At 41.5% G+C, this 21,303-nt stretch overlaps 1 protein-coding gene across 1 annotated transcript in view; it reads left to right on the top strand.

Annotated features, from left to right (window-relative positions):
* Positions 1 to 21,303, top strand: part of fbn1 (fibrillin 1) — a 66,058-nt gene that overhangs the window by 15,512 nt on the left and 29,243 nt on the right. The window contains 24 exon segments of the mRNA XM_044353983.1: positions 831 to 956; positions 2,139 to 2,291; positions 2,393 to 2,599; positions 3,351 to 3,503; positions 3,598 to 3,717; positions 3,803 to 3,928; positions 4,747 to 4,869; positions 6,043 to 6,165; positions 7,216 to 7,368; positions 7,913 to 7,966; positions 8,119 to 8,244; positions 8,351 to 8,476; positions 8,597 to 8,716; positions 9,165 to 9,302; positions 9,406 to 9,456; positions 9,564 to 9,689; positions 9,842 to 10,069; positions 10,184 to 10,309; positions 11,597 to 11,725; positions 13,766 to 13,891; positions 15,470 to 15,595; positions 15,715 to 15,837; positions 16,802 to 16,927; positions 17,527 to 17,652. Of these exon segments, the coding sequence (XP_044209918.1) occupies positions 831 to 956; positions 2,139 to 2,291; positions 2,393 to 2,599; positions 3,351 to 3,503; positions 3,598 to 3,717; positions 3,803 to 3,928; positions 4,747 to 4,869; positions 6,043 to 6,165; positions 7,216 to 7,368; positions 7,913 to 7,966; positions 8,119 to 8,244; positions 8,351 to 8,476; positions 8,597 to 8,716; positions 9,165 to 9,302; positions 9,406 to 9,456; positions 9,564 to 9,689; positions 9,842 to 10,069; positions 10,184 to 10,309; positions 11,597 to 11,725; positions 13,766 to 13,891; positions 15,470 to 15,595; positions 15,715 to 15,837; positions 16,802 to 16,927; positions 17,527 to 17,652 (3,135 nt within the window).

The following is a 21,303-nucleotide window of genomic DNA, read 5'->3' as shown; positions in this document are numbered from 1 at the left end:
ATTGTCGGAAAACTTCTGGACTGTGTAAAAGACGTTTTAAACAGGTCTGCGTTACACTATATTGTGCCTGATGATGTGCACTTGGTGGTTAACGGTGCTAACAGAAGAGCAGCTACTGAGGCTCCTGGATTTAATATCCTGTGACATTGTCTTATTTCCATTGTCTTTGCCAACACATGCTCTAGTCACTCTCACAGACATTCACGTTTCAAATTAGTTTCCAGTTTAATCACTTTCATCGACAGTTATGATTACTATGCAGTTTTTAGCAGCATAGAATCAATAAAAAACTAAATGGTAACAAACAACCAGGGAGGAATTGAGAGATGAGAAACTGAGAAATAAATTGTTCTCCTCTCCTCTTCTGTCCTCTCCTCTTCTCTCCTCTCCTCTCCTCTCCTCTCCTCTCCTCTCCTCTCCTCTCCTTTCCTGTCCTCTCCTTTCCTCTCCTCCCCTCTGCTCTCCTCTTCTCTCCTTTCCTCTCCTGTCCTGTCCTCTCCTCTCCTCTCTTGTCCTCTCCTCTCCTCTCCTCTCCTCTCCTCCCCTCTGCTCTCCTCTTCTCTCCTTTCCTCTCTTGTCCTGTCCTGTCCTGTCCTCTCCTCTCTTCTCCTCTCCTTTCCTTTCCTGTCCTCTCCTCTCCTCTCCTCTCCTCTCCTCTCCTCCCCTCTGCTCTCCTCTTCTCTCCTGTCCTGTCCTGTCCTCTCCTCTCTTCTCCTCTCCTCTCCTCTCCTCTCCTCTCCTCCCCTCTGCTCTCCTCTTCTCTCCTGTCCTGTCCTGTCCTCTCCTCTCTTCTCCTCTCCTCTCCTCTCCTCTCCTCTCCTCTCCTGTAGATCTGGACGAGTGTTCAAACATCCCAGGTCTCTGCGGCGTAGGTGAATGCTCTAATACTGTTGGCAGCTACTTCTGCAAGTGTCCCCAGGGATATTACACCTCAGTGGACGGGTCCAAGTGTATAGGTGAGTCCTCTGTTATACTGGATGTCACATTCCCCCAAAAGATAATTGACTGTTTTGTATTTACTTTGGTTAATTGTTTCTAGGATAGATCAAATATGAGAGAAAGCATTTTAGCAAAAAAGGTGCTGCCTCATTCTCTCTCTCCTTTCCACCCCATTTTGGTTCTTCTCCCTTTTTGCCTGGCAATGAGAGCAGAAAGTACTGAAATGGGTCCAATGTTCCAGCTGGTAGAATTTAGGTCAGTAGTCACTTGCTTGTTTCTAGTTCCACAACAATGAGCTATATTTTCTTCAAACGGAGGAGGGGAGGTGATGAGAGAAGCGAAGTGAACTGCTCTTGTGTGTCAGGCCCATTTTTACTCACTTAGGTGACTTTGTTTTTTGACATCATGATTGGAGGAAGTGAAGTGTGTGTGTGTCTGTCTGTCAGTTGTGAACAGTGAAGTGTGTCCAGTCCACATAACAGTGTGCGCATACAGACATACACACCATCTCTAGAAGAGCCTGTAAAGCCTGCAAGTTCAGCTCAGTTTGACCCAAAACAGACCAGGGAGGAATTTGGGTCAGAATGGTCCATTAGATGTGCGCGCACATACTCACATGTGCATGCGTACACACACAAACATATGCAAACTCATGCTCACATTACCCCCCCAGGAGAGGATGTTTGTGAGGAAGGAATGTCTGAGTTTTTCGCTCCAGAAAAACTGTTGCGCCAAACATTTTAGTCTGTTTCCCATGCAGCAACACTCCACGTAGGAACATCCACTCTGGCCCCTCAAGGTCCCAACTGTTTTTCCTCCAACCAACTTTGTGCTTGCCTGACATTTTGTCGAACTTAACCAAGCAATCATTAGTGGAGCCTGTCAGTTTCACCATATGAATACGTTGGATGGACTGGGTGTGAAACAAGACATGATATATTTATGTTAATAGGGAACCTGAGTATTAGTCATGCTGGTGTACAGTGCCAGAAACTGCAGGATGTAGGAAAGGTTCTCATAAATAGGAAGTTATGACTATTGGAAGTGGCTTCCATCTACCAAATGATGGAAAATCTGAAGCCCCAGCGACCACTTTTTGATTGTACTCTTGCCAATTTGCTCAACATGCAGACAACACATGTCATATTCCATACACCACAGTTAGTTCAACTGACCTTATGCTGTGTTGTTTCCCACAGATGCTCGTGGTGGGTACTGCTATGCTAGCCTGTTGAACGGGCGCTGCGCCAACCAAAATTCGCAGCTGTTGACCAAAATGCAGTGCTGCTGTGATAGTGGACGCTGCTGGTCGGATGGGTCCACCCCTGAAATGTGTCCCATTCGTGGAACAGGTGGGGTCACTCACACTTACATGGCTTGAAATTTCTTGCTTTCATCTATGTTTCTTCATGTCTCAATACACAGCTAACTCTTTTACATGTGCTCATTTTAGAGGAGTACCAGAAGCTGTGCATCCAGATACCTGATAGGAATGGTGCAGGTCGTGTCCCAGGGGGCCCCGAGATACCCGATATCTATCCAATTCCATTTCCTGGTCCAGCTCCTGGTCCTGGTCAAATTCCAATCCAGATTCCAGGCCCTCCCCAAATTCCAAGACCAGTCCCATATCCAGGCATGTTACCTATACAGCCTCTTCCAGGTGTGCTGCTGTTTTCTGTCTGCTGTGTTTGTTTTATACATTTACACTTCCACACAGGCAGGTCTTTAAAGTTGATTTGTGCTATATTAGCTTATAAGTCACACTTTCTCTTCTGATTCAGTGGATGTGCAATGCTCGACCACCCACTAGCCTTGTGTTGCCATGTTCAAAGTCCCAGTTCTGAGCAATAACAACCCGCACCCTAGAACTAACGAGCTACATGTTAATGATGGAAAATGTTGACTAAGACTTCAGTTGTTCTGTGTGGCAGGGCTACTTGTTTCATTTGAGTATTGCTGTAAAGATATTCAGAGAATATACACAGAAAACATATCTAAAAGGTAACAGTAAATGTTTCTGACCAGAGTCAGACCATATCAAGAGTTTAATTAGCCATGTGCACAATCTTCCACAACTTCCTCTGGAACAACTTCCTCTATTTTGCATTTGGCACAGTTTAGGCTTCTCTCAAGAAATTCAAGCATTTTTTTTACCTTAGTGATAATGACCGTGGGTCCTGCCAGAGCTGGCCACACAGCAACCACAGTATGTAGATAAGTTTGGCAATGCAAGATTACAAACTTTACATTAATACATTAGCAGTACCTTTAGTACCTATCATTTCTGTTAAAACAAATATCTTATTAAGATGATATACTTAATTCCATTTAGTCATCCCGTTACTGAAGGAATATGCTGCATTTTATGATCCACTGGTAATATAAAGTATGTGTGTGAATGTCTCTATCAGGTCCTCCGCTAATCCTACCCCAGAATATCACCAACATGTGTCAGGCCTTCCGCAACCTCTGCCTGAATGGCAGGTGCATCCCGATGCCTAGCATTGGTTACCGCTGTGAGTGCAACATGGGCTTCAAGTTGGATGCAAGGGGAGAGTGCATCGGTAAGTTACTGAGAGATTGGGGATGTTTCTCAAGCACCAGTTTGGACGTACGTAAAGGTAAAGAAGGTTTATGCGCTCTATGTTTGTCCTTCAGATGATGATGAATGTGAGAGAAGCCCGTGTACACATGGAGAGTGTGTGAACACCCCTGGGTCTTACATCTGTCAGTGTCCTGCTGGATTCCAGACCACTGCGACCAGGACAGAGTGTCGAGGTGACACGCACACACACATTTACACACACATATACACACACACAAATAAGATGTATGTGTTTACGGTTCTATTTGATTCTGCCAGATCTGGATGAGTGTGTGGCCAATGGTCGTATCTGCAACAATGGCCGCTGTGTGAACACTGAGGGCAGCTTCCACTGTGTCTGCAACGCTGGATTCGAGATCTCAGCAGATGGCAAAAACTGTCAAGGTCTGTCAAGTTCAGAAATCTACATTTATGGGGACATATTTAAAGGGTAGTTTTCTGTATTGAACACAGTATGTGTAATATTTATATTTAATGGACCGTGGATCTGTTAGAGGTGGTGATTTAAAACCAATGCCTGAAGGAGGCATGTGCTTTTAGAGACAGGATATTAAAAGACCGTGCTGGTGGTTTTGTGTGTTTCAGCCCATTAACTACAAAATATGTATACTTTATATTTCTACCAACCTTTTTCCAAAGGACTCCAGGAGTTTTATTAATATTTACTTCCTACCTTACAGGAATCCATTTGTTTCCATTCATTTCTGTACGCTATAAAAATTAACTAGCAGAGTCTTGAACTGTGATTTAGATAAGTCATCCATCACGGGGAACATTTTGTCGCCATCATATTTTTTGGTCAGATTTATAGACGCATTGTAATGACGTTTTAAGCATGGAGTGTTCTGAAAACTCTGCCAGTTGTTTTGTTTGATCTAATATTGAACAGTTGGCTGCTCAAATGCAACATTTTTAAGATTATGCTGATGTCAATGTTTAGTGTTTGTTTTCTGCACTTTATTTTCTGACAGCATTAATAGCATAAATGTAGTGATTTGGAAATCAACTATACAATGTATGAGTGTCTTTTAATGAGCAGGGTTAGGAAAATAGTCATAGTTGTAGTTAATCTCTGGTCAGTGAAGTATTTGCAATTTGTTATTTATTGACTTAACTATACAAAACCACCAGTTGGAGTCTTTAAGCAGTAGATCTTCCTTAAGCGCACTTAAATCCATCAATTTGTTTCTGTTCATCCGCAGACCAGGACGAGTGTCTGATCAGGAACATGTGCCTGAACGGAATGTGCATCAACGAAGATGGCAGCTTTAAATGCATCTGTAAACATGGCTTCCTGCTGGACACCAGTGGACGCATGTGTGTAGGTGTGTTTGTCAGAAAGCCTGCAACCTTGTCAGATCATCACATCTCCACGTTCTCTTTTTCACTGGCTGCATCACGATTATTATTATTGACTTTCATTTTCAGCTAGTTTGGAAGTTGGCTACTACTCTGGCATGTTAGTGTTTCTTTATGTGAGTCTTAACACACAGGGCAAAAATCCCCCTAAAAGCCTTGGAAAAATCCCTCAGTATCCTGGCAGGCCAGCTGGACATGTGGATAGTTGGGGCCCGCCTGTTCTGAGATTTGCTAGCAGACAGTCTTCCCTAAACATGTTCAGCGAAAGGAGAAAGGAGATTTGGGCTTCTCAAAAAATTGATAAAACATGTCAGAAGAGGCTTCGATTAGAAGATGGAAATGTGCTTCAGGATAAGTTAAATCGCTACCATTTAACACGTGACTTATAAGTCTCATACAGTATCGAGCTATTTGATCGACTGTATATTTCCATTATCCAACGCTGTATGTAAACAAAAATCAAACAGAAAATTACAATGAATTAATATAATGATGAGAAGAGATACCACAAAGATCAATTTAGCTAACCAGTACCACCTAACAAAATGTCTTTTCAATGTGAAACCTGCAACCATTTTGTTCCACGTGTCTTTGGATACAGACGTTTGATCTCAGAGACGCTGACCCGGTTAAGTCATAGCTAAATAAATAAATAGACGAGTAGGGTGTGGGTAAAGTGTGCTGATGTATGCAATCACTAATGAAATGTGTAGTCTGAAGGGGCCCTGGAGCCTCATTGTCTCTATCTGCAGCCGAGGAAAAATGTCTCTCTGTCCTCCAACACACCCAGACAGAACACACACACACACACAAAAACACACACACAAAAACACACACATATGCGTTCATGCCATATTATTGTTTACGCTCATTATGATAATTATTGTAATACGCTGATGGGATCGAGGGGAAAGGGAAGTGTGTTTTCTTAGCTGAGGTCATAAAACTGAAACTTTTGCTTCACTTTTCAGTGAATCAAATACCTGAGGACTTGTGTACACACTACTTTAGTTTGGAATTGATTTATTTGAATAATTTTCACTTGCTGAAGGAGCGCATGTGAAGAAATGATTTTCAGAGTCTGTGATATAACCTACTCCACTCCCTGATTCCCTGTGCTTTCTTGTATCTGCTTCTAGACATTGATGAATGTGAGACTCCGGGCATGTGTATGAACGGCCACTGCGTCAACACAGAGGGATCGTTCCGTTGTGAGTGTATGGCTGGAATGGCGGTGGGCCTGGATGGGCGGGTCTGTGTTGGTAAGTAACTTTAAGAGTTGTCTGTTTTCAGGAATAGTTCATGTGTTCCCTTTTAGATACTATGGCAAACAGTTATCTCTCATTAGTCTGCTCAGGAGCAACATCCTCTTATAGGTATACAGTACATGTAGCTATGTAGGCACGCATTTTGTTTCAGGAGTTACTGAAGGGAACAAATACACCCTCTTTGTGTGTGGCATGTGTTTTCTCTGCAACAACAAAGAGAAGATGACCATGCAATATATCTAGCAATATTTAGTTTTATTTTTTAACCTAGTACAACCTGTCTTTGGGAAAGAATTGAGCCCTCTGCAAGCACAACCCATGCAGGCTACTATGTGCCTGTCTTACACAGGTATAATTGGACAAAGCATTTGTCAATATATGCTGGTCCCACTTTTTAAGCACTTGAAGCACAGAGTGATTATCCTTTCAAAACTGATTAGTCTCACCCATCGTTTAATCAGTATAACCACAACACAATCATTTTCCAATTCAGTGATAAAATAAGCAAAAGTCAGAGTTGCAAAAAAATTGCTTATAACTTACTGATCGTGTTAAGTTGTTGCAGCCATACGCTCACTATCAATAGTGAAGTCACTATCAATTGAGAGCATGTGTTGATCAATATTGATTTTTGACATATTGATCTTGATCATGACTCGCATGTTTCTTTTAGTTTCTCCTCCTTATGCTCCAGTTCTTCTTGACTGGCACATGGAGAGCAGATCTGTTTATTCCTTTATTTTCAACATTCCTACATTCCCCCAAATGACATTTCTTTGTGTATTGTTTGAGAAGTGTTGAAATGCTGTTGTTCGGTCTGGGTGAGTTTTCGTCAGAATGATATCAGTGCAGGAGAATGCCTCAAATCCCTGGATATTATGAAGAGAGAACAACCGTTTGTTTTGCCAGTGTTGTTGTTTATTGGAGCTACGGACTCTTGCCTCAACTTCTCTCTCTTTCACTCTGTCTCTAGCCTCTTTCCAGATCTCTTTACCTCATCTTTTACACACTTTCTTTCTGTCTTGTTTTGTCCATATGAAACAGACACACATATGCGCAGTACGTGTTATGGTGGCTACAAGCGAGGGCAGTGTGTTAGGCCTTTATTTGGAGCTGTGACCAAGTCTGAGTGCTGCTGCGCCAGCACCGAGTACGCCTACGGAGAGCCCTGCCAACCCTGCCCACCACAAAGCTCTGGTACGAATATTCAAATCACTCCACCCTTAACACATATGGAGCCACCTCCTGCTGCCTGACACACATACACTCACACAGACACACACATACAACTTGTGTTTAATTCAAAACACACCTATCGAAGTCAGGATGACCAGATCAAACACTTTGTTAGCTCTGACATACCAGCTTGGATTTCATAAATGACAGAATAGTGGTGATGAAGTTGTTTTACAGAGACGCCCACAGTTATGAGACAGTGGCAGCTTCCAAACACATGCGCGCGCGCACACACACACACACACACATATCATTCAGTCACTTCTCATTAGTCCTGCCAATTAAAGTTTCTATATCAAAAGATGCCAGAGCTGCACCACATTAAGGAGATGGTTTTATTTACATCTAGGCTAAATGAGAAAGCATGGAAATGGATAATGATATGCTATTAAATGTCTTGCTTTGAGATTTCTTGGATTTTGGCAAATGTGATATTTTCTCAAACACTGTTATTTCTTCTTTTTTATCAACCAAACTGCGCTGTTTATGTGTTTTTTTTTTGCAGCTGAGTTCCTGGCTTTGTGCCCAAATGGCGCCGGCATAACTGGTGATGGAAGAGGTAATGCATGCATGTGTGTGTGTGTGTGTGTGTGTGTGTGTGTAATGTGTAGACTATGCAGGAGCCAAACAGGGCCATATAAATTAAAGACTATTATTAGTAAGGGTTTTTTCCTACCCTGATGTTCAACAGGTTATTCTTTGCCTTCTCAGATATTAACGAGTGTGCCCTTGACCCCGACATCTGCCAGAATGGAGTGTGTGAGAATATGCTGAGGACATACAAATGCACCTGCAATGCAGGTTTTGAGGTAGACCTGACGGGCAAAAACTGTGTCGGTAGGTGAACTGCTCTGTAATGTCCTCAACATCTTGGAAAATATACAGCCTTAAATCAAAATCCAGTGTGAGGACAGTATTCATGTCTGTCTGTGTTTTTCCTCAGATATTGATGAGTGTCTGATGAGCAGGCATCTGTGTGAAAACGGTCTGTGCAGGAACACACCAGGCAGTTTCACTTGTCAGTGTCCCAAAGGGTACCGCTTTGATTCTGACACAGACGTCTGCGAAGGTAAGACATGCTTTCATTCTGTCGTACGATCTCCCCTAATCACTGCACATACTGTATCTATCTATTGGATTTATAAGTGATGGATAATTTGAAAAAAAATACATTGTTTGTCTCCCACAGATGTGAATGAGTGTGATTCTAGCCCGTGTGTAAACGGAGATTGTAGGAACAGCCAAGGGTCATTTGTGTGTTTGTGTTCGACGGGCAGCTCGCTGGACAGCACTGGGCTGGAGTGTATCGGTAAGTGAGCATTGTGTTGTTTGAGTTTGATTACAATTACAGCACTTTGATTGGAAAAATGTTTATTATTTATTAAATATCAAACTTATGAAATCCAGTGATTCTCTGTCATATTTGGAACTATTAGAATAAATAAGTTTAACATTGCGTGCAGCTCAGTGATTAACTAGATTTAAGAAGAAATGTGTCACAAATTTATCTTAATAATCTGAGAATGAAAGTCCACTGAAGCAGTTTTTCTGTCGGGCAAACAAGCCAATCAGCACTAATTACAATTGTAGACCAACTATGATGGTTATGTAAAGACAATAAGATATAAGATTAACAAAGTAAGTACTGAAATTTAGTGTCAAATAACATATACTGACTGTGCCAAACCAGCTCATGTTGACTTATGTGTTCACTTATTCTGCATAACTATCTAGTAACTGTTTGTTTGATGAAACAGAGACTACCAAGAGCACCTGTTGGCTGAAGATAGTCAATAATCGCTGTGAGGTCAACATAAACGGGGCCACACTTAAGTCGCACTGCTGTGCCACGCTAGGAGAGGCCTGGAACAGCCCGTGTGCCAAATGTGAAAAAGGTGAGAAAGTGATTGATGTCAAGTGTCGATGTCAAGTAGGTCAACACTTCACTTTTTAGCGAACCACATTCTCATCTGAACTTCTATTGTGTGTCTTTCTCAGATCCAATCTGTAGTAAGGGCTTCGCTAGAGTCCGAGGAAATGTCTGTGAAGGTAAGATCTTCTTTGAAGCAACGTAGACCTGGAAATTCAGATTTGCATTTCACTCCAGTAATGTGAATAATTTAAACTGATGGAGTTTTTGCTCTGCGGACTGTCAGATGTGGATGAGTGTCAAGTGTTTCCCGGAGTGTGTATCAACGGCAAATGCATCAACACACCAGGCTCCTTTATCTGCCAGTGCCCTTCAGGAATGACTGTCGATGTCAGCGGCAGGATGTGCATTGGTGGGTACTGTAAATTTGTGTCCATGTGTGTTGGTATTGATGTCATTATGCTCTCGTAAATGTCATGTTTACTGACTGTACTGGTGCATTAAATGTATCTACATTATATTCTCACATCAAATTGTTGTAAAAGATGTGTCTGTGACTTCCAGACCTGCGTACGGAGCAGTGCTACTTGACCCATGAGGATGAGCGCTGTGGGGCTCCTATCTCAGGGAAACATCGTGTGGATGCCTGTTGTTGCTCAGTGGGTGTGGCCTGGGGCCCTGAGTGTGACGAGTGTCCGGAGAAGGGCACTCCAGAATACGCCCAGCTCTGTCCTCGTGGACCTGGCTTTTCCCACAGGGGTGACTTCATCAACGGCAGGCCCTTCCTCAAAGGTAACTGTACCGTCTACTGACTGCATCGATGGTCATACATTTGAAGATATGAGCAACACTGTTGGAATACTACATCCTTTCTCTTACCTGTCCTTATCCCTTTACTCCTCTTAGATATAAATGAATGCAGGATGATAAACACCTTGTGCTCAAATGGGAGATGCAGAAACACCATTGGCAGCTTCCGGTGTCGCTGTGATAATGGATATGCTCTGGACTCAGATGAAAGGAATTGCACTGGTGAGTTGTGCTGAAGTAATGGGTCAATTAGCGGAATAGTTGATTGAAAGAAAATTAATCAGCAGCAATTTTGAAACTTAATTAAGGGGTTTGAGTCATTAATTAAGCAAACAGTCAAATATTTGTTGGTCCCAGCTTTGCAAATGTGAGAATTTGCCACTTTTCTCTGTTTTATATCATCACATATTGAATATATTTGGGTTTGGGGCATTTGGTCTAACAAAACAAACAATTGGAAGATGCCATTTATAGCTCTGGGTAATTGTGAGCATATTTGTGAGCATATTTTACTATTTTGTGACATTTAAAAGACTAAACAATAAAAGGATTAACAGAAAAATAAAAAAAATAGATTAATCAGTAATGATAATGATCAATTAGTTGCAGCTCTACTGGTATGTACAACACAGTTCATAAACCGTACAATGGCTACCTCAGTGATTACAAAGACTAGATTTTAGCTAGCTACATGTATGTTAGCTGCTCTTTTTTATCCAACATGTTTGTTCAACATCAGTTATGACAATGGCATAGCTCCACTGTCTAGCCATTCTTCATCAGTCCCCCTTCTGAATCCCTCTGCCAACACTAATTACAGGAAAGTGGTGTAAAGCTATTGCCTACATCCAGCTCATTCAGTCTAATGGGAGTCTGGCTGCTTTGGGCTTGTTGGAGCTGGTCCCTGTAGTCTGGTTAGCTACATTATTGCTCTGTTGAAACATGCACACATCATTTAGGTTTAAATATCAGTACCGCAGCTTTATTCTGAAATAATGTATATGCTCCTTGTAAGCAAGCGATATCTGGGACATTTTAACCCCATTTGAGTGAGATCCCAGTCCCAGTCTTAGTGCAGGTCTCTGTTGAATGTTCCAAAATTGTGAATTAAAATACAAAGGGGATGAAGACCTTTGGAAGAACCTGGCTGAAGAGCTTAGGCTGCCCAAATATGCATCATCCTGAAACTCAACCACTAAACCCATTTTATAGTCTTGCTTGTTTAAACTTTTGTAAAATATTTTTGACTTTTATGCTTTGTTTGCTTTACTTACATTCCTTAGCTTTATTGCTTTTACTACTACTTTTAGTTATGTTTTTCACTTCTGTGAAAATAGCTGTTTTTAAAATCACCATGAAAATGTTTTTATCTTATGTTGATTTTTATTTTTTATTTTATTTCTTTAGTGAATATATAGAACTCACAAAATGAGTTTGTCTGCATGTGTGAATGTGTTAAAGAGACACTCTATGTTGCTGAATATTGTGGCATTCCTCTTTTCCCTGTAGACATCGACGAGTGCCGCATCTCTCCGGACCTGTGTGGACAGGGCAGGTGTGTCAACACGCCAGGAGATTTTGAATGTGAATGCTTTGAAGGATATGAGAGTGGCTTCATGATGATGAAAAACTGCATGGGTGAGTGATCAATCCTCCCACACCAACACCTGCAAACATACATACATTGAATCACCTCTTAAGCTTTAGATGATTTGATCTCCTTACATGCGGAGACACAACACTTTCATATGAAATCATTTAGTCTGTGAGGACATGAGTGAGAAACTCGATTTCCCTTACAACTCTCTTGCACATCCTTTTAAAGTGGTAGCATCTGAGAGGAGAGCTGTGCCAACCTATAACGGTCTCTAAGGCTTTGTTCAGACTGCAGGCAAATCAGATTTGTTTCTCAAATCAGATCCTTCAGACAGACTGTCCGCACTGTTGTTTGCAAGTGATCAGATCGGACTTGTGTGTCCAGCCATCATTAACCTATCTGTATGGTCGCTGTAGTAACGACGTAGGTGTCAGTAACTGTGTATGCTGGTGACGTGGCTTTCCAGTGCATGAAGCATGAGAAATAGAGATCCATCATCCCCCAAAATGCCAGCAGATTATTTATTTCAGCATCTGTATGGATTCTGCTCAGCCTCAAGTAGGTGTATGTGCAGACTCGCACTATCTACACAACACACCCACTTTACCACATGACACACCCACTTGCTTAGTTGTTGTTGTTGTGTAGCATGCCATTATGGTAACAATATCAGGGCCTGTCATGTGGTAATGTGGGCATGTTGCGTATGTCTACAAGACTGCAGATAGACCTTTTTTGCTGCTGTGATGTACTTCTCGCTCTGGATTTGACGTCATGTTTGGCGTTGCGAGTGACAGAAAAGACACTTTGAAATCCAATTTGAGCAGTCAGAGCATCCGGACTGAGACGCATCTGTAGAAATCTGAAATCGCATTTCAAACCACCTCCAAATGTGGTTTGGATCTGATGTGCAAAAATCGCATTTCATGTGGTTTTTTTTGCTGTCCAGGCTTTCTAAAATCAATATGGATACAATGTGGATATGCCAAAAAACAGATTTGGGCTGGCAGTCTGAACAGGACTAAGTGTAGGGAAGTTCCTGCCTCACAACCCCAGTCTCAGTCACAACCCAGCCATCTCCTCCAGGCTCCCTCTTGGGCCATAAGCTCTGGATGAGGTGCTTAGGCTAACATGCCAGACCTGGAACTCACTGTTTAGATGGCTGATGTAATCTGAAATGTTCAGGCTGTGTGCATTTGTATATGTGTGTGTGTGTGTGTGAGAGAGAGAAGCAGAGTTTGACTGACTTTACTTAAACCCCTGCGGGGTGTTGAAAGGGTCTAGTCTGCACTGCACTGCAGCCCAAGTGTTGTCACAATCACTTCGCAAAATGGCTCCATAAAGTCTTAAAGATAATTGTTCTTTATTGCATACTTGACCTTCATGCAAGGGACACGCAATCAGCTGCCCAGCAAAATGATTTTATATGCAACTACAAGTCCTAATGTTCTGCCATCTGTGAAAATACTTAATGCTCTATTTCTGTTCTGGTCTGCCTTTGACGTCGTTTGATTAAAATTCTTGGGAGAAATCGTACACACAAAATGGTGAGTCTCAATACTTATGTTGGACTAAAGCCGTTGTCAGAGCAGAACTGGCGAGACGACAGTTACTCACATGCTGTGGCAAAAAAAACAGGCAGGACTGGAAATGTGGGGCAGGGTTGTAAACTTAAGTGGTTGTTGCTGACTGGATTAAGAGGCTAACAAAAGAATCAAAAAGTATCGAATTATACCCATTTTTAGCAAATATTTAATTTCTGTCACTGTTAGTCCCTGTCCTTGAAGTCACTGCCAGCCACGGAGCTGTTGTTTATATTAGTACTTCTTCATGCACATGACAGTCAATTGCCCTCAAATTGGTGTATCACTTTTTTGCAGATCAAAATTCAACAAAGGTGAATTCTGATCTGCAAATTTGCCAGAAATTTGCCAAGCAGAGTCCGCTTTACAACTGGAAACACAGTTTTCAATAGGCTCCATTTGAAATTAACCAGAAGGGAAACAAATATGTGGTGTGACTGAGCTCTAATACTGAATATGTCTACTTGTGTATGTGTGTGTATCTTCTTCCACTGTCAGACATCGACGAGTGTGAGCGTAATCCTCTGCTGTGCCGCGGAGGCGATTGTATAAACAACGAGGGAAGCTTCCAGTGTGTGTGCCCCGAGGGACACGAGATCGCACCTGATGGCTCGGCCTGTCTAGGTGAGTGATGAGGTCATTGGAGAGGAGAGTTGGGTGAACTCTTCATCTCAGAACTTTTCCCTCCTTGCTTTTCTCTCCCCTCTTGGAGAAATTGGTGTAACAAAATGTAATTTCCTGAGAGATGAAAGAAAGACAAAATGGATGGAAAGATGATCAGTAAGGGGTGATATGTTGTCATAGAGCAGACATTGTGACTGAAAAGCGAGCTTTGGATCGTCTCCCTCCAATCGGCCTCAGTTTCTTTCTCTGTGTGTGGGCTCACTGGGGCTCTGTGTAGGGGTGGAGGTGTTTAAGTGCATGTGTGGGATGTATATACATGTGATATATGGGCTGATATGAACTCTAGACCAGTGTGTGTGTTTGCATGTACGTTTAAATGTGCACACTAAGAAGAGCGCACTTAGACCATGACGTAGTGAAGACAAGAGATCCTAGTGGAAAGACGAATGTTGACTTTAGCATTTGAGAATTTATAGTTATTTAACAAAACAGAGCTTTGTGATTTTGACACTTTATTAGAATTTTTAATATTTTAAATGTCCTGAATACTACTTCTTTTTCTGAAAGTTTGGGTTGCAGCTTCCTTTAGGGGCTGGCCATTTATTTGTCTAGTTTTCATTGGATAAGTGATAAAGATTCAGCCATCTTGAAATGTACATATAGCCAGTTTTTTTTTTTTTACCCCTTCTGTAAGACACTAATGAAGTTCCAGAGTGAATGAAGAGCAGACTTTTCCAGTGAGTCAGTTTTGACAATTTATTTTTCACATTTAGTTCATTGGTTACTTGAACACCCAGTTGACTGGAGAAGTAGCAACAGAACACTGTTTCTACAAAGACAAAGGAAGAGCCAACTTTTCCAGTGTCGTCTATAGTTTCATAACTCCCATGTGTATAACACTGAGCCTGCATTATTCAGTGGGTGTCATTCTGATGACCTAATGCGGTGCGTGAAGGTCTCAGTGACCTAATGCTCAATCACTGCCCCTTCAGCTCATTTATTTTCTTTATCGCCAGCCAAAGTAATAAAAGCAAAGAAAGCATTAATGAAAAGTGCGCACCTCATCCTCACTGAGACAATAGTCTTCATTATATCTGATGAACTAACAGGCTGTAGTGCTACTATGATAATAATAATAATATATATTGTTTATATAGCAAATTTCATACAGACTGGTGTAAAACAGTGTGTTTGATGATGTCAGATTTCTCGCTCTTCTTGTTCTTTTCATCACCATTAAGGCCTCAATCCATCATGAAACATCTGTTACAATTTTTAATCCACCACTGATTACTGGTCTCCAGTGTAGCTAACTGGTCTCAGGCAGGTGTTCAGTTAAATAGTTTATGCGCACAATCACACTTCAGAGCTCTCATAGTGCAAGTGGCCTTGCTCAATGGCATATTGAAAGGCAAGTGACTTACTCCTTTTACTCCATCCAGATTTGTGTTAATGGATTTAACTCCCAACCATCATGCAAACATGCTACTGGTACCTCCAGCTTTAAACGCGTGGCTTATTTTTATACTGTAGACATTTTATGTGTAATAATTTGTTGATTGCTTTGTCCTCTCACAGATATCAATGAATGTGAGTTGAGCGACAAACTCTGCAGACACGGCCAATGTGTCAATATGATCGGCCGCTACCAGTGTACCTGCGACACAGGATACAAGTCTACGGAGAACAGACTGGACTGCGTTGGTGCGTACTGAATATGTTACCGACTATTTCCATACACAGATATACTTTTTGTGTTTTCATTGAGTAGTCTGAAGGTTGTATGCCAGCAGTATGTGACGGTGTGTTTTTATGGCTGTCAGACATCGACGAGTGTACCATTGAGAACGGTGGCTGTGAGACTTTCTGCACCAACTCAGAGGGCAGCTATGAGTGTAGCTGCCACAGTGGATACGCCCTGATGCCTGATCTGAGGAGCTGCACCGGTAAGTACCCGTAGCTGTATATCTTGTCTCTGCCTTTCATAATTCGTCTCTTATCTTCTGTCTGAGTATTATGCATTTCTAACATTCTTAAATGTACTTGTGCCTCATTTGTCAAGATGTGGCAACTAAATCAAATTGCAATGATAGGTTTTACTTGTCAGAACTTTGCATACATTGCGCATATGTTAGTACATAAATCCTTCAAAGATTGTGTTTAGAGAGACGTGATTTAAGAGTAGGAATAAAGCAGCAGATCAAGAAAACTTGTTTATGGAGAGACTCTGCTGTGATTTGATTGGCGCAAGTTCAAAGGAAGCACACAGTGGTCTGTCGAGGTAAAGGTTAACACTAAATTTTAAGATTTTCTGTTAGCTTTAAAATGTTACCAGCTAGTGATAGATGGGGCTTATAGATTAATCTAGCAAATATTACCAGCATTTCCAGTTTAGAGCATGTTAATTGTATACAGTGATATAAGCTTCATGTCTTGTTCATAGACTGACTCCTATTCCATACCAGAGACATATACAGACAGAGATCAAGGCAGCACAGTGGTAATTTGAGAGTAATTTGTGCAAAAGAAGAGCTAAGAATTACTTTACCCTTGCTCAGTATAATATTCAGTTTTCTGTGCGGCGCCAGCTGCACAACCCTTATCCTGGATTGGCCTTTGTGATTGCCAACCAGAATTTTTCCCTCTTGTATTCTGCCCTGTATAGGAAGAGAAATATGTCTTTGAAGTAGCGTTGTTTCACTTTCTAATGTAGATGTGTTCTTTTGAATGTCTGCCAGGTTTTGTGGCGTTTTTTTGATTACTGACATGTAAGTTTAGCCTCATACAAATTTGACTTGGTGCTTTCCTTTTACAGATGGCTGATAAGCTCTGTTCCTCCTTTTTTCCCTTCATCCTGTCCTCTACACTTTGTCTGCCTCTCCATGTCTCTGTCTGTCTTTCATTTTTCAGATATTGATGAATGTGAGGAGAGCCCAGACATTTGTGATGGAGGCCAGTGTACCAACACTCCAGGGACGTACCAGTGTCTCTGCTTTGATGGCTTCATGTCGTCTGAGGATATGAAGACCTGCCTGGGTAACGGATGCACATTTTATGCCCAAAATGAAACACTTCAGCTACATCCTCTACAGCTCTGCGCTTATTAGATCCAGGGGGATCTTAGAGATTAGAGAAACAAAGTAATAATCATCTTAAATGTTATCCAAGATATGAGTCATGAGAATAGGACTTAATGACTCAGATCGCTGAGCGTGTTTGTGAGAGTACAGAGAGTAATCTAATGTTGTTGTTGATTTATAAGACAGTGAACATTGTGTTAGTTTGGTTGAGCAGGGAGGAATGCCTGACATTTAGATGTCTGGTTCCACTGAGTGAGAAAACAAAAACCTGACATTAGTTACGTAAGGACTTATAAATGAGTCTGCATAAACACAGTCTCTCTCACTGCTGTGTTTATCAAAGCACATTTTAAAGTTTTAATATAGCTCATGATGTAATTTCTATGTGACTCACTTACGCATAACGCAGCTTATCAACCCTGTTTGACGGGCCCAATCAACAAAAGCTAATTCCCTTTTATTTATTGTCAACCTTTTTCTTTATTTTAGTTGTGTTTAGCACATTAACATTCTTGCTTTTGCTCTGTTTCACAATTCTCTTCCCTCACTGTCTAGATGTGGATGAGTGTGAGCTGAACCCAAACATCTGTCTGAGTGGGAACTGTGAGAACACTAAGGGATCCTTCATCTGTCACTGTGACCTGGGATACTCAGTACGCAAGGGAACCACCGGCTGCACAGGTGAGCGAAACAAACACACACACACACACACACACACACACACACACACACACACACACACAAGCATTCCTACCCACAACAAAATGTCCTGTCAGTGGAAGAACATGGACGGGAGTGAAAGGATGGTGAGTCAGGGGAAGGCTGCGACTGATTAAGTGGTGAAGACAAGGTGCATGTGTGTGTGTGTGTGTGTTTGGTTTTGGTGAACAGCAGGAGTGAGAGCGAGTCGACGAGAGAGGTGAGAAATGAGAGGATGCAAGGAGAATGTCTGGCTAAGCAGAAGCAGCTCTAACATTACTCACCCTCATTCAAGAGCTCCTGTCTGAGCTGACAAGAAACACGTTCGCAGACACGCGTACATTGACGTATACACTAGCAGCAACATGAGCGGGAGCAGTGAGATCACTATCTTCGGTCAGATGTATGCATCACGTTGCAGCTTTGTTTATTCCTGTGTTGCTCTTTCATTAAGGTCAGTTAAACATTACGTGATGTTTGGCAGAGTTCTGCAGCACATAATCACCTGTAAAGGCTCCAGAACACATAAATACAAAGTCCATCCGGCCGGTAGAGTCCTCTGCTAATTTAGACTCACTACTCGTCCAGCCAGAGTTAAGTCTGATTTATAAGGCCACTTAAAAGTTTCGGATTGAGGGCTAGTTGAGAGTTTGGCTAGTGATCTTATCTGGCCTCGTCTCGATGATCGAAATGAGTTAGACACACAGTCAGCAGCAGCACGTCTTCCTTCAGACGCAAATAAACAGATCTGTCTGAAGTGTGATTCAACCCCCCATCCCCCCCCCCCACTCACTTACTCACTCACACATACAAACACAGGCACACGCACACACTCTTGCTCATTCTAATCCCATTAAAATGGCCATACAGTATTTTCCTTGTTTTGAGAAAGCTTGGGTTGCAGCAAAGCAGCCAGTTCTGATTCACAGGTTTGGAATTTCAGCCCCAGAATATCAGGGAATCAAGACGCTAATTCCTCTCAGGCAGGCAGGACGTCTTGTTATAGACAAGCAAACAAGACCTGCTACTCTTTTTGGAACGGATCTCCTTCTAATATATTAAGACAAGAAAAATGCATAAGAAGTTGGTTGTCAATGTCGAATTGCCTTATGTGGGCATGTTAGTATGTATAGGCTAAATCCTCTTGTGTGTGTGTGTGAGGGTTAATGAGTAAGTGGTGCTCTCAGGCCCAGATCTGATCCAGCTGTTGATGAAGCTCCCACAAGGATTATTTCTCTATTTTATTCAATAACACACAGAACTCAAGGGCAGGGTGTGAGTATTTGTGCGTAGATTTTTGCACTTTTTCATCTTTGCGTGTATTAGAAAGTTTGGACTGGGTGGAGGTTCACTGGTGGAGTTTAAAAGCCGGGGAATGTCTTAGCATTAAAAGAAAGAATCGAGGTGAAGGGTTAAACACATTGGCTTCATTGTCTTTTTGCTGAGTAACAAAAAAGTAAAACAATGCAAATTAACGAGAAACTATGCAACTTTTGAAACAAGAAATAACACAATTTTCCTCCTTAATTCAAAATTAATGAACAAAACAACATTCAGATGCCCAAATGAACACTGAGAGAAGTTTTCCTCGCTGTAATCATTCCTCCTATTCATACTGGCTGTTAAAAGATCCCCTTCAAATGTGCTTTTACTTTAAGTGAAATCCACAGCGTGTCCACCAGTGTTGGGCAAGTTACTGAAAATTGGTAATTAGTTACAGTTATTAGTTACTTCTCTCAAAAAGTACTTGAATTACTTTACCAATTACTGCATATAAAAAGTAATTAGTTACTAGGGAAAGTAACTTTTGCCTTACTTTTAACACAAAAATGTAACTCGTCCCAAAATCTCAAAGTTCCGTTCACTTGGTAAAGGGTCTGTTTTGTTTTCCCCACAACCCCAAACCCAGTTTCACAAACATAAAACAAAGACAACTCAAAAGTCTGCTCCTGGTTTTACCGCAACTCACAACAAGAATAGCAGCGACAGTTCAGTAACAGGTATTATTTACAATATATAACGTTATAACTCCAGAGACAAAGCTTATGTTTTACCATGAGATGGCTACAATGATGTGACTTTACAACGCGGCTCTTAGACACGGTAAGGTGATGTTGTCTGCTTTCCTTTGCAGCTGTTCACTATTTTCACGTAAGACAAAAGTAAGGAGTAACAAGCCCATTTAAATTTCAGTAATTGTAATTACGTTATTTAATCTGAAAAACTAGTTACATGACTACTTTCCACCAAAAGTAGTGTAGTGGAATTACAGTTATTCCTAACACTTGTGTCCACACAGTCATTTTGTGCAGGAATGAATTTAAAAGTTCATCTGACGCTTATATGAGGCTTCAGCAGTCCGAGTTAGTCATATCAAGTGGATATCTGCCACATTTAGTTTGTGTCTCCTTGGGCAGTGTTTCCCTGATGAGCTGTGGTGGAAGTGTAGTAACAAAAATAGGGACTAACGTCGAAAGATATCTACTTGATTTGACTAATTTGGACGGCTGAAACTTCATATTAGCTTCAGATAAACTTTTAAATACATTTTTGCACAGAAGGAGGCTTGTGAATTTTGGCCCCCATCCCTTATATTGTGCATTATGAAGGGATCTCCCTATGACCAGTATGAAGAGGAGGAATGATTATGGCAAGAAAAACGTGTCAATGTTTATTTGGGCGCCTGACAATTGTTTTAAGACTTGAAAAATTGTGCACCCGTCCTTTAATGATTTATCTCTACTTGTGCTTACACTGCATTTTTACAATATCTTGTTACAGTATTTTCACTTGTAGCCGCAGACATCACGGTTTATCAAAAGTTACATAGACTCAAAACTCTGCTTGTGTCCAAACTGGCACACAGGGAAGATGACAACATATAGCTTGTCACAAAAATACAGGCAAAAGGCTTCCCAAATGTGTCAACGACAATACGAAGAAAAAAGGAAAACATTTAATATACTAAGATGCTAAATGGGGAAAAATGGGGAAAATAAGGCTTGTATTGGCAGATATAATAATTTGTCTCACTTTTCTTCATGGCTCCCCTCCTTTTTTTTTGTTTTTTTTGAAGCGTATAGCTATTACCACAGGGTCAGGTTGTCAGGAAGGCCGCCGTACTAGCAGACATTTAGACATATAGCGGGACAGAAATGCAATCAGATAAACAGACAATCAATCAGGCAGGCATACAAACACGGAGACAGCTAGACAGCCAGGTAGGCAGATGTGTAATTCTCTGCTAACCCTTTTTCATCCTTTTTTGCCCTTCATCTGTCAAACATTAGCCCAGTTAAATCAAACCTCTTCTTTGACACCAGCTGTGACCGCTGACATGCTTTCTTGCATGCAACAACCCCTGTTTGGATTTTACATTTCCACATGAGAATGTGTGTGTGTTTGTCATGCTCTCTCTGTCATCAAAGGCACGGGGGAAATGATCTTTAATTCCGTCTGTAATCCAGGGAGATTCATTCCCTCCCAGCCCTCATATTAACCCCATCATCAAATGTAGTGTAAATATACTGTACCCTCTCCTCAGGAAGACTGTAAACCAGCAGCACTGATCTCTAATTGACAGTGTTTTGAATTACTACCCTCACAAAGAGAGACACACAGAGAGGAGTGTGT

Source organism: Thunnus albacares, chromosome 1 (genome assembly GCF_914725855.1).
Source record: "Thunnus albacares chromosome 1, fThuAlb1.1, whole genome shotgun sequence".
NCBI classification, from domain to species: Eukaryota; Metazoa; Chordata; class Actinopteri; order Scombriformes; family Scombridae; genus Thunnus; species Thunnus albacares.
This window is presented reverse-complemented; position numbering and strand designations above follow the sequence as displayed.